General features: G+C 54.5%; 1 protein-coding gene across 1 annotated transcript; it reads right to left on the reverse strand.

Annotated features, from left to right (window-relative positions):
- Nucleotides 1–705: 705 nt before the first annotated feature.
- Nucleotides 706–11,907, reverse strand: OTOP3 (otopetrin 3). The gene is made up of 7 exons (XM_061176959.1): nt 11,901–11,907; nt 6,544–7,041; nt 6,317–6,453; nt 5,111–5,169; nt 4,711–4,829; nt 2,066–2,880; nt 706–876 (listed from the first exon to the last, which is right to left on the reverse strand). Exons 1-7 carry the CDS (start codon nt 11,905–11,907, stop codon nt 706–708), a joined length of 1,806 nt encoding a protein of 601 aa, XP_061032942.1.
- Nucleotides 11,908–12,800: the final 893 nt, after the last annotated feature.

The following is a 12,800-nucleotide window of genomic DNA, read 5'->3' on the forward strand; positions in this document are numbered from 1 at the left end:
CCCACCTCCTCCCATGGATCAGACAAGGGGAGGACCAGACAAAGGGTTGAGACCCCTCGTGGCCCAGAAATAGGATTGTCCCAGCCCCACAGCCCCGCCCAGGAGGACTGTCCCTTCCCACCATATACACAGAGTGCCTTCTCTGTCCCCGGGAACAAAATGCCACGAAGCCCGAACGTAATCGATCAAACAAACAGGGTTTATGTCAGCGGGAGAGAGCTGTTGAACCCTGCCTGGCAGCTAATTAACCAGCTCATTAGGAGACAGGGTGTGTGGGGAGAGAAGGGCAGGGCTGCCTGCCGAGCTGCGAGCTTCCAGATGTCCTGGGCTGAGCTTGGACCATGCAGGAGGCAGACCCGCAAGGCCTGGCTGGGTAGGGGTGCCCCTCCCCAGACTCCCCGGAATCATTTAGGGCTGACCGTCCCCGAGAGTAGCTGTGTGGGCTTCCTGGGGCTGCGCTGATGGTGGTGGTGAGCGGGGGCAGGTACGTGCTCAGTCCTGGGTGTGGGCCTTAAGAGCTCCGTGTCCAGGCCCTGCCCTTGGCCTTGGGCTGCGGTGACCACCCACCCCAGTGAGGTTCTGGGGAGGAGGAGGCTTTGCGGAATCCAGGCTGGTCTAGGTCCCCCTGGAATGGGGCATCTGGGTTACATTCTCCCCAGCCTTGGCACTTTGGGGGTGTGCAGGGGGTGGGTTTCTTGGGCACTCTCAGGCCCCCAAGTAGACCTCCACCAGCACCCCGACAGAGTGCATGCGGTAGAAGACCCCCAGAGGCAGGCCGAAGTTGACGATGGTGAACCATGTCTGGTAGCCATAGAAATCCTTCTCCAGCCCGTTCTCAAACTCCGGGTGTATGCCAAAAGCGGGCATCATCCACAGCTGGGGGGGAGAGGAGGTTGATGAGTGGGGGAGGGGCTCTCCCATCCCCCAAGGCCCTCAGCTCAGGGGCGGCCCCAGAACCTGCAGCTCCTCCAGCATACCCCCCACCCTAGCAGCCCCTCACCCTTAGGCTTTCAGAACCAGCCCCTCTCCCCCTATATCCCCCTCACCCCATCCCACAGAAGATCTCAGCCCCCTCCTTGGCCTGCCTGGGGCCAGCCTAAACTCCAGCTGGATCCTGAGACCCCAGGCTGCCACCACCACGGTACAACCTGCTCCACCCGGGCTCCCCTGGGCCCTCATTTCCATCACCTTTTTCTGCTCTGGGTTCATTCTTCCGCTGTCATGACTCTCTGCCCGCTCCACGCTGACCCTGCCTCCTGTCCTCTCAAGGCCCAGATCAAACTTTCACAAAGCCTTCCTTGGCCACTTGGGCCCACACTTACTTCTCTGAGCTCCGACCACACTTTAGGGCCAATTTATTACTTATGATGCTCTGTCTGGACCAGAGGTTTCACCCTCTGAGGTGTTTCCAGCACAGCTATTACCAGCATGGGCTAAAACAACCTGGAGTTGTCCCGGGACTGCCACTTGCAGGCTGTGGGAACACGGCAGGTCAAACAGCCTAAGCCTCAGTTTGCTCATCTGTTAAATAGGGACAGTAATAGTGCCTGTTGCATGGAGTTAGTGTGATGATTCAGAGAGATGCACGGAAAGGTGGACTTGGAACTTAGCAGCTGCCGGGCACTGAGCAGTCATTGTCAATACCTCCCCCTAGAGATTCTTTAGAAAAACAGGCACCTTCTGATCTCTTCCTTTGACTCAAGTCAGTGGACAATTAATTATTTGGTAATTCTCTAACTGGTCCCCCTGTGTCTCCTCAGCTAAGCAGTAAGCTCCCCGAGGGTAGAAATCCTATATGTATGTTTGTAAATAGCACTTAGCTACATGCTTGGCACATTCATTCATGCCAGGCACCTGGCAGGGAGCTGGGGGACACTCCCTACTCTCAAGCAGCATCAAGCTAGTTGGAAAGGGGCCTGTGTCCTTGACAATCAAAGGGACAAGCCAGTCGCCCTCGGGACAGTCAATGCACCATGAATGCACCTTGATCCATTCCTTCCTGAGTGAGGCTTTCTGGGGCCTCCTTGCCAGCTCCACTCCCATGCCTCCCGGCCCCGCCACTCACTGTGATATTGCAGAGGATGAGGAAGAGTGAGATCTCCTTGAGGGCCCGCCGCTTCCAGTTGAGGTGGCTGTAGGAGTGGATGTAGGCCAGCGACGCCTGCCGCAGGTCCTGGCCCAGCTCCAGCAGGGAGCCCCTGCGGGGAGGCTCAGCCTCCCACTTCCCCGCCAGGCTCTCAGGAGCTGTCTCCCAGAGCGGGCGCCGGTGCAGGCCCTCGATGATGAAGAGGTTCTGGGCTATGTGCTGCAGGATGAGCAGCAGCGAATAGGCCAGGATGAGGTGATTGAGTAGCTCGTGGGGGCGAGTGGCCACGATGGCCACGATGGAGAAGTAGGAGATGCCCATCTGGCCCAGCGCCGCGCCCATCAGCAGCACCACGTCCAGGCTGCGGGTGGGGTTCTTGAGCGTGTCTAGCTCTCGCTCCTCCAGCCCATGGATGGCCGTGCCCGCCAGGCACGCCAGGCTCATGGTGGGCAGTGCGGCTGCATAGAAGGCGTAGTAGATGATGAAGTACTGGCGCGCGATGGCAGGGCCACTTGCTTGGATCTGGAAGAGCACGAAGACGCACGTGCCTGCCACCAGGACCAGCAGGCCCAGCAGGGGTCCTAAGATGGCCCCGTGCAGGTGGAAGGGCGGGGTGCTGGGGTGGGAGCCCGGGTGGGGTGCCAGGCGGCGGCCCACGTTCTTCCACATGACGAAGAGCATGCCACAGCAGATGAGGGAGTACTCGGTGCTGAAGGGGTAGAGCATCAGGTAGCCCTTCTGGAAGACCTCACACATGGTGACATTGAGGCACAGACAGGTGTTGGTGGTGTTGCCTGGGAGGGGGCAGGGCAGGAGGGGACAGACGTTCAGGTGGGCCTTGCTCTGAGGAAACCAGATGCACAAATCAATCTGTTCACCTCCTGGATTATGGCAGGAGGTGGAAGGGACCCAGCCACCCATTTTACAGATGTGGAAACTGAGGCCAAGACAGAGACGTCAGAAGGAGAGAGAAGTCAGAAATCACAGGATGGTCATTCTTTTTTTTTTTTTTTTTTTTTGCGGGACCTTAGTTCCCTGACCAGGGATCGAATCCGTGCCCCCTGCAGTGGAAGCGTGGAGTCTTAACCACTGGACCGCCAGGGAAGTCCCCAGGATGGTCATTCCTTGACAAAGGGATTCTAGACCTCAGGTGCCAAGCTTAGGCAGAGCATTTGACACATGATGTCTTTGGTGCCAAATGTCACCTCTACAGATTACTTGCTGAGCACAAGGGGAAGCCTGTAACCTTATACTGGGAGGATCTGGCTGATACACCTGGACCATCAGCAGCATCCCCTGTGGGGCAGACATCTTGCCTTGTGATGAGGTGCCCTGCAAAGCACACAGTATCCGCTGTGGAATGTTGGTGTCCAAAATGCTTAACCCAAATCTAATCAACACTTTGGTCCATACTTCCTGTTTCTAGGAAAAGCAGGGGATTTGGGAACAAGTCAAATGCCACCTCGAGGAAGCAACCTGACAAATCTCAATGTCATTAGGGGAAAAGAGACTTAACTGAGCCACCAAATGTACTGCATGTTTGAACAAACCATCTTTAAAAGACATTTCATGGGCTGATTGGAGAAAGTCGAATATAGATTGATACAGAGGATGGAGATGATGTTAAGGCATTTTGTTAGAAATTACAATGGCATTGTGCTAATGTAGGGAAATACATTATTTTAAAGACATGCATACTGAAATATTCTGAGATGAAATGCCAGTATTTCTGTAACGTAAGTAATTCAGCAAAAATATTGGAATAAATATGGCAAAATGTTAATAATTATTACATCTAGGTGATGGGTATGTCCTGTCCTTCTACTCATCTGTATGCTTGAATTGTTTAATAATAAACAATCCATGATGTCATTTGCCGAAAATTCTCCTCGCACAGGTCTTCTGAAAAATGGATCTGGAGCATAAAGAATGCCCACGGTATACAGGCGTGCTGAGATTTATGCAATGGATGTGTGAATACGTGAGTCTGCTGGGAAGGCTTGGCTGTACACAGGTCAGGATGGTGATGCCACCCGGGGCGGGGGGAGGTGTATACATACAGGTGTGGCTGAATCCCACAGACAGCAATGTTCCCATGTAGGTTTACGGGACATGGCCTCTAAGGGCAGACTGACAGGTAGGGCACTGGGTACATGGAACAATCCAGGGAGTTCTTTCTGCCCAGGAATCTTCTGTTCTTCCTTATATGTCCAGGTACCTACAACTGTGTTAGGAAGACATTCCTTTCAGTCTTGAAGGCTTTTTAGTTTCTTGCAAGTAAAATGCAAATACCAGGGGTAGAGTGCATACCTGGACTTATCAGTGAATAGCTCAACCAGGATTAGTGGTTAGCTTACTGATGGCTAGATGGATGCCTGGAGCGGGCTTGCAGAGTGCCAGCACCTGATGGGGCAGGCCCAGAATGGGGGCAGGATGGGTACCATTGGCAAATGTCAGTTTCCGTTTAGTCGTGATCTGGCCTCTAGAGCTTGCTCCCAACTCTGCAGAGTCATTGAGCCTCACCTGTTTGAGGGAGTGTAGCGTGCACGCACGTGTGTGTGTGTGTGTGTGTGTGCGTGTGTGTACATTCAGGGATCGGGGGGCAGTCACGGTCTCCTCTGTACCTGAGAACTTATCCATGAGGGCGCTGAGCTCAGTCTCGATCTCATGGTGCATGGAGTCGTTGGTGACAGCCAGAAGCCACAGCAGCAGATTCGTGGCCAGCGTCAGCATCAGGCCACACCTGGAGGAGGTGCTACACTCTGCCACACAGCCTAGCCGGCTTCCCGGGTGCCCCACGTTCACCATCACTGCCTTTGGGGTGACCACTCTCTCCCAAAGCCAGATGCCATCTGCCATTAGAACTTCAGGAGGGGCAGCCCTAGGGGCTACCCGGGACCCATTCCCAGACTAACCAATAGCCCCAGGGCCACGCTGTCCAGGGAAGCTGTTGGGGGGCCAGCATGAGTGGGGGACAGGGGTATCCCAGGAGTTGTTGGAAGGAGAGAAGGTGCCGCATCTTACCTAGTGAAGTTGGTCTGGATCTGAACGCAGTCCTTAGAGTGTTTCCAGAGCACCCAGGTCTGAAAGAGAAAGGGCCTTGAGCCCAGGGGCTAGGGGTGGGGCAAAGGTTGGTGGTGGGACTATGGGGCATGTGTTCCAGTTGCATGTGTGTATTTACAGTGGAAGGGACAGTGAGGAAGCCTGGGTTGGATTCGTGGCTCCAGTGTTTCCTCGCTGTGTGGTCTTGGGCCAGTGGAAAAACATCTCTGAGCCTTAGTCTCCTCAGCTCTAAAATAGGACTAAAATGTCTATCAGGGGTATGCCTACTTATTGGGGCAATAAAAAGGATGATGCAAACAAAACACATAGCACAATGCCTGCAGATCAGGAACTCAGGAGGGAGTTGGAGATTCATTAAGAGTAGCTCTGGGGACTTCCCAGGTGGCATTAAGAATCCACCTGCCAATGCAGGGGACACAGGTTTGAGTCCTGGTCCAGGAAGATCCCACATGCTGCAGAGCAACTAAGCCCGTGCGCCACAACCACTGAGCCTGCGCTCTAGAGCCTGCGAGCCACAACTACTGAGCCCATATGCCACAACTACTGAAGCCCGCGCGCCTAGAGCCCGTGCTCCGCAAGAGAAGCCACCGCAATGAGAAGCCCGTGCACCGCAACAAACAGTAGCCCCCGCTCGCCACAACTAGAGAAAGCCCGTGCGCAGCAACGAAGACCCAATGCAGCCAAAAATAAATAAATTAATTAATTAATTAAAAAAAAACCCCTTCTTTAAAAAAAAAAAAGTAGCTCTGTAGGGCTTCCCTGGTGGTCCAGTGATTAAGACTCCATGCTTCCAATACAGGGGGGGGCCCCTTGGTCAGGGAACTAAGATTCCACATGCCGCTCGACCAAAAATATAAATAAATAAATTGTATTTAAAAAAAAAAAGGAGAGTAGCACAGTATATCCGGGGGATGTAGATTTAGGTACACACGGGTACGTACAGGCAAATGTATCCATAGGTGCCGGCGTTTCAGTGACACAGTGTGTGTGCTGATGCTGACACATGTAGGTAGCATGGGTGTGGGCACACAGAGGCAGGCATGTGGAGGGGCGCTGTGGTATGTGTGCACATACTCTGGGCCGTGTAGGTATTTGCTGACGTGGCTGTTTCTAGGCATAGGCTGGGGTGTGTATGCATGCGGCGAGGGGGTGCGAGAGGCGGGTCACCTGGATGCCGATGAAGATGATCTCGATGGCTGGGAAGATGAGTTCCAGCTGTGACTTACAGTGGATGTGGCTCATGCCGTAGCCCACGCGGAAGACGTTGAGGCAGACGGTGCAGCTGCCAAAGAGCACCAGGGAGCCTGGCCGGGCCAGGGCGCCGTTGGCACCTCCCCTGGAAAGAGCCCTCCCTCCCCACTCCTCTGCATCCACCCAGGCGCCCCGACACTCACCCCGCACCCAGGCGGGTCCTGCGTGCAGGTCCTGGTGGAGCACGGCTTGCGGCCGGCAGGTGGTCCTGGTGGTGTAGTAGAGAAGCCAAAGGAGGGCCAGGGCCTTCAGCGCGGCCAGCAGGATCCACACGTCCCCCAGCGTGATGGCCACGTTGTTGAAGATCATGCTGCAGATGAAGGCTCCGCCCAGGAACACCATGTTGAGGGCCAGGAGCCCCGAGAAGAGCTGCCCGGCCTTCTGGGCCTGCCGGTCCCGGCGCAGCAGCAGTGAGAAGTGCCGCACCAGCCAGGACCTCTTGAGGGGCGAGGCGGGGGCCCTTGTCTGCTCGGCACCCATGGCCACTTGGTTCTCCTTGGCCGGGGTCTCTCCAGTCTCCTGTGCTTCTGGAGAGGCCATGGGTGGAGCCTCAGTAGGGGCTGGGGAGGGAGACAGGGTTCTGGTTGGCTGCCAAGCCGTCCTGGGCTCAGTTCCGCTTCTGCCTCTAACCGCTGTGGGACCTAGGGCAAGCTAAGCAACCTCTCTGGTCAGGACATTGGAAATAATAGCAGCTGCCCCATCTGCCTTACAGGACCCGAGAAGATTCAGACAGACCAGGGGATATGGAAGCCCTTTGTGCTCCACATAAACATAGGGTTTATTTCGACTGGCTTGAGGATCACCTTCCCCCCACCCCTATCCTCCTGCATCAGTGCTTGATCTTAAGGTGGAATAATGATGTCTGTCAAGGCAGCCAGGGGTATCTGCACAGTGCTTGGCCACTGGGCAGTTTCCAAGGCTGTGACTTTTCACCACCAAAAGGCAGTTTGTGCCCTCTGTCTTCTGGAAGGAAATTCACTCCTCAAGTCAGGGAGAGCAAGTAGGTGTCCTCACTTGTTCTGACTCTGATTAGTTGGGCAGTGGTTGCTTAGAGTGTTGGGTTGAGAAGGATCCTGAGGCTGAGCGTGGGCTTGGTGGGAAAGAATGCTGTGATCTGAGATAATACTCTATTTTGGGTACATATGGGTGTATATAAAATTACTTTTTAAAAAAGTCTTTTTATTGACCTTGTTACAATATTGCTTCTGTTTTATGTTTTTTGGTTTTTTGGCTGCGGGGCATGTGGGATCTTAGCTCCCTGACTAGGGGTCGAACCCACACCCCCTGCATTGGAAGGCAAAGTCTTAAGCACTGGACTGCCAGGGAAGTCCCTAAAATTACTTTTAAAAGATCTAGAAGACACCCATCAAGTTCACAATAGAAGTTTCTTCTGGGGAAAGGAGGAGGGCACTAGCATTGGGAGAGGTTTAATGTTCTAGTTTTTTTTTGTTTGTTAAAAAAATTTATTTATTTATTTATTTATTTTTGGCTGCATTGGGTCTTTGTTGCGGTGTGCGGGCTTCTCATTGTGGTGGCTTCTCTTTGTTGTGGAGCACGGGCTCTAGGCATGCGGGCTTCAGTAGTTGTGGCTCGCGGGCTCTAGAGCGCAAGCTCATTAGTTGTGGTGCACGGGCTTAGTTGCTCCGCGGCATGTGGGATCTTCCCGGACCAGGGCTCGAACCCGCGTGCCCTGCATTGGCAGGCGGATTCTTAACCACTGTGCCACCAGGGAAGTCCCTAGCTTTTTTTTTTTTTTTTTTTTTTAAAAAAAAAAGCACATTACTGGGATTTCCCTGGTGGCGCAGTGGTTAAGAATCCGCCTGCCAATTCAGGGGACGCGGGTTCGAGCCCTGGTCCGGGAAGATCCCACATGCCGTGGAGCAACTAAGCCCGTGCGCCACAACTGCTGAGCCTGTGCTCTAGAGCCCGTGACCAACAACTACTGAGCCCGCGTGCCACAACTACTGAAGCCCGAGTGCCTAGAGCCCGTGCTCCTCAACAAGAGAAGCCACTGCAATGAGAAGCCGGCGCACCTCAACGAAGAGTAGCCCCTGCTCTCTGCAACTAGAGAAAGCCCACGTACAGCAATGAAGACACAATGCAGCCAAAAAATAAACAAACAAACATTACTTACGTAATTAAAGTTAATTTTAAAGCACATTAAAGGCTTAAGGAAAAAGTTCTGAGATTGATTGGCAATGTCTGCCATGAGCATGGGACACATTGGGATGAGCATGAATGCCATGCCCTTGACTTTCTTTTTTTTGGCTGTGACGCACAGCTTGTGGGATCTTAATTCCCTGACCAGGGATTGAACCCGTGCCCTCGTCAGTGAAAGCGCAGAGTCCTAACCACTGGACTGCCAGGGAAGTCCCACGCCCTTGACTTTGATAGAACTGACTTCCATCTGTACCCTCCCTCAACTCCTTGAAGTCTCATGAATGTACAGCTCAACATGGGGAACACCATCCTGACCCTTCTCTTTCCCTGAGTGTCTCCTGCTACTTTCTCACTTGCCCCAAGCTTTCACTCAGGCCGACCCCTTTGTTACCCTTCACTTGGACCCAGATCTTGGGTCACCCCATACCTGCAGCTCAGGACCCCTTCCTGGAGTCCAGCACACTTCCCCCATGGGCCCTTTGAGTACTCATAAAGCTGCACTGGAGTGCAGGGATGCCCCACTGGTTCTGGGTGCTGTCCTGGTGGGAAGGTTCCTTCACCACCCCCTGCTGTCCCAGGTGCTCTCCCTTGGTCCTGCTGCTGCCCTGGCATCCCTGGTGCTCTGGGCTCAGGGTCCTAAGTGCACACTGTCCCCATTGTTCAGGCTGCAGGAGGCCTGCTTTCTAATTCACTGTCTCAGCAAGCGGAGTCTCCATCCCCATGTCTCCCAGCAGGGAACCACGTGTCTGCCTTGCCTCTCCCCTCACCCCTGTGCATTCCAGCTCAAGGACTGCTCTGAGATTTTTCTTTACCACAAGCACTACCCTGGTCCACGGCTCCCTCGTCTCTCTCCTGGACTGGTCTCCCTGCCCACTGTACCTCTCCCCTCCTTCCCCTGCAAAGGCAACCAACTGTCCTCACTGTAGAGTCCAAACTATCTAGCATGGTCTGCATGGCCTTTCAGAATGAAACAAGGCAGTGTACGTTTAGTATGGGCTTGGGGTACACAAGGTGATCAAGGCAGGGTAGCCGCTGTTGCTTCCTGGTCTGGCCTTAACTTTCCTCTCCAGCCCTGTCTTCAGACCCCCACTCCCTTGCCCATGGACCATGCCATCCTGTTGCCTAGTTCCCAGAATGCTCCTGCTTTTGCTCACTTCCCTGTCTTTGCCCACACCCTACCCTTTGCCCGTCATGCCCACCCACTTGGCACTTGGATGACTGCGGTGTGCCCTCAGGACTCAGTGGAGCCCCACCTCCTCTAGGAAGCCTCCCCTGAACCCCTTCGCCAAGGCTGGACTAGGTGCCCCTCTTGGTACCCCCACTGCACCCATGCTTGTTGCTGAAGCATCACCTATCATGCTCTATTTTATGTTATTTTTTTTGTTTACTTCTTTTTTAATTAATGAATTAATTAATTAGGCTGCGCCAGGTCCTTAGTTGCAGCATGGGGGATCTTTTTTTTTTTTTAATTGCGGCACGCATACTCTTAGTTGCGGCACGTGGGATCTAGTTCCCTGACCAGGGATCGAACCTGGGTCTCCTGAATTCAGAGTGTGGAGCCTTAGCCACTGGACCACCAGGGAAGTCCCATATCATGCTCTATTTTATTTTATTTTATTTATTTTTAAAAATTTTTGAATTTTATTTTATTTTTATTTATTTATTTATTTATTTTTGGCTGCGTTGGGTCTTAGTTTCTGTGCGAGGGCTTTCTCTAGTTGCGGCGAGCGGGGGCCACTCTTCATCGCAGTGCGCGGGCCTCTCACTATCGTGGCCTCTCCTGTTGCGGAGCACAGGCTCCAGACGCGCAGGCTCAGTAGTTGTGGCTCACGGGTCCAGTTGCTCCGCGGCATGTGGGATCCTCCCAGACCAGGGCTCGAACCAGTGTCCCCTGCATTGGCAGGCGGATTCTCAACCACTGCACCACCAGGGAAGCCCCTATTTTTTTTTTATACAGCAGGTTCTTATTAGTCATCAATTTTATACACATCAGTGTTCATGCTCTATTTTAATTAGCTGAGCTTTGCTCTGTCTCTCCCCTTGGACTCTGACCTTTAGACTATCCCCCTGTGTAACTACCAGAAGACCCTCAGCACATTTGGCTCTAAAATGCAGCCTCTTCAGGCCCTCATTCTCCAAAGTGCAACCTGCCCAATATTTATACCTCCTAAGGTCCTCTTCTGGGGCAAATAGAATAATAAAACTTGGTACTCTTTTAAAGATTCTACCAATGCTTCCCCTCTTCCCAGTCCTCCACGTCATTCTTGCTCCAGTTCTGCCCCCTCCTTGTCCAGCCCCCTTGTCACACTCTAGGCACCTGCTCCCCGCATTCATCCAGGCCCAGCCAGAGGCCTCCCCATTTCTCATGTAGTCTCAGGCCCCCTCCATCACTCCTGGAGCCTGCTCTTCCTTCTGCCTCTCCTGCTACCCTCCACCAACGGCTCTTGCCCATCCTCACCACCCATCTTAAGCGCTTCTCCTGGGAAGACTTCTCCCGGGAAGACTTCTCCCTTTGCCCTAACATCTATCGAGAGCGGGTGTGCACTGCTGTGGGTGTGCCTGGTGGGCAGCGACCAGCTCCTGCTTACCTCATCCCCCGTATATGGCACAGGCAGGACACTAAACCAATGTTAGCTGACTGACTCTGGCATTTTCTGGGGAAATTTCAGCACCAGAGCCATGGACAGAAACCCTTCCCATCAAACCCTTTGCATCCTGGTCCAGTGGAGGCGACTTTCCAGATGATCTTTGTCTTTCTTCCCAGGCTCCCCCACCCAGGTTGAGCACATCTGAAGCTTACAGGGACACCCCCCTGCTCCTTTTCTCCCAAACCTGACTGCCCCATCTCGCCTTCCCAGAATCTACCCCAAGGCAGGAGGATAGCCTAGTGCCGAATTCTGGCACTTACTACCTGTGTGATGTTGGTCAAGCTACTTAGACTCTCGGTGCTTCAGTTTCCTCATCTGTAAACAGATACACGACTATAGAATAGTACCTGTTACATAGTAGGTGTTCAATAAAGAGTTCTTGAATGAGTAAATGAAGGAGTTAAGTCATAATACCTACCTGATGGGGATTTTTCAAAATTAAATGATTTAACACATGTAAATGCATGTAGAGACATGCCTGGCATAGAGAACGCTCTCAGTGTTAGCTGTTTATGCATTTCCTTCCTGTTCTGTCCAGGTCCTGGAGAGGCCGGAAGGGTCGGGATTATTGGTGAATTACAGGGCCAGGTTTTGATTGGACTGCAGGCCTAGAGAGGACGCTGGAGGACAAGGTCCTGTCCTCCAGGGTCCTCACCTTGACTATCTTCCCCGCCCCCACCCCCGGGTCCAACCCTCCATCGGCCGCTAGAGGGAGCGCTCAAAGTGGAGGATTGGGTCCTCCGCTGGGAAGGGTGCGGGGATGCGCAAGCAGGGGTCGTGGGAAGAGGGTGAGGGCTCCCTGAGTGACAAGGAGGAATCCGCCACCCTCTGGCTCGCCCGTCCTCGCGACGCCAGTTCAGGGGAGGGCCCGGACACCAAACTGGTTTGTGGGTCGCGATTAGAGCCAGTGATGAAAGCTGCAGAGCCGTCGGGGCGCGGCGCCTGGCCGGATCCGACGGATGCTGCTGAGCACTGGTCGCGGAGCTACGGGATTTCTTTCCGAGCCACTCGAGGGACTGCGAGGCCTGGGACAGGCACCACACGGGTGCCTCTGACTGGGCATCCCAGCAACCCAGCCCCACACCCCTTTTTCCAGCCGTGCGGGCTTTTAGCTTCTTCCCGGCTTCGGCGCCCCCTTTCCGCTGTGCGCGCTCGGACCCAGCTAAGGCGGGGGGTGCCCTGCTGACCCCTGCGCGCCCCCCGCCCGCGGAAAGGAGACGGGGTGCGGAGCCGGGGTGGGGGCAGAGGGGGGCCGCCGTTCGGGTCACCAAGGGTTGACCTTCCTCCCGTCATCTCGCCCTCCCGCCCCAGTCCCTGCAGCCCCCGGTCTCTGACCCTCGCTTTGGGAGCGGAGTAGGTGTGAGTGTCGAGGGTGGGCTCTCGGGAATGTTCCTCCAGGGGTCAGAGGGCGCTCCCGGCCCTAACGGCGCCGCCGGGGAGCCTTACCTGAGGCCTGGGCAGGCATCGCCGCCGGCTGACCACCGCAGCGCGGATCGTCTGCCCGGGTGAGGCCCCTGGGCCGGACCAATGCCCCCGACGCCCTGCCTCCGCGGGACTGCGCAGCCGCCTCTCGGGCTCCGCGGCCCATTGAT

The sequence above is a fragment of the Eubalaena glacialis genome, chromosome 19 (assembly GCF_028564815.1).
Source record: "Eubalaena glacialis isolate mEubGla1 chromosome 19, mEubGla1.1.hap2.+ XY, whole genome shotgun sequence".
In the NCBI taxonomy this organism is placed as follows: Eukaryota; Metazoa; Chordata; class Mammalia; order Artiodactyla; family Balaenidae; genus Eubalaena; species Eubalaena glacialis.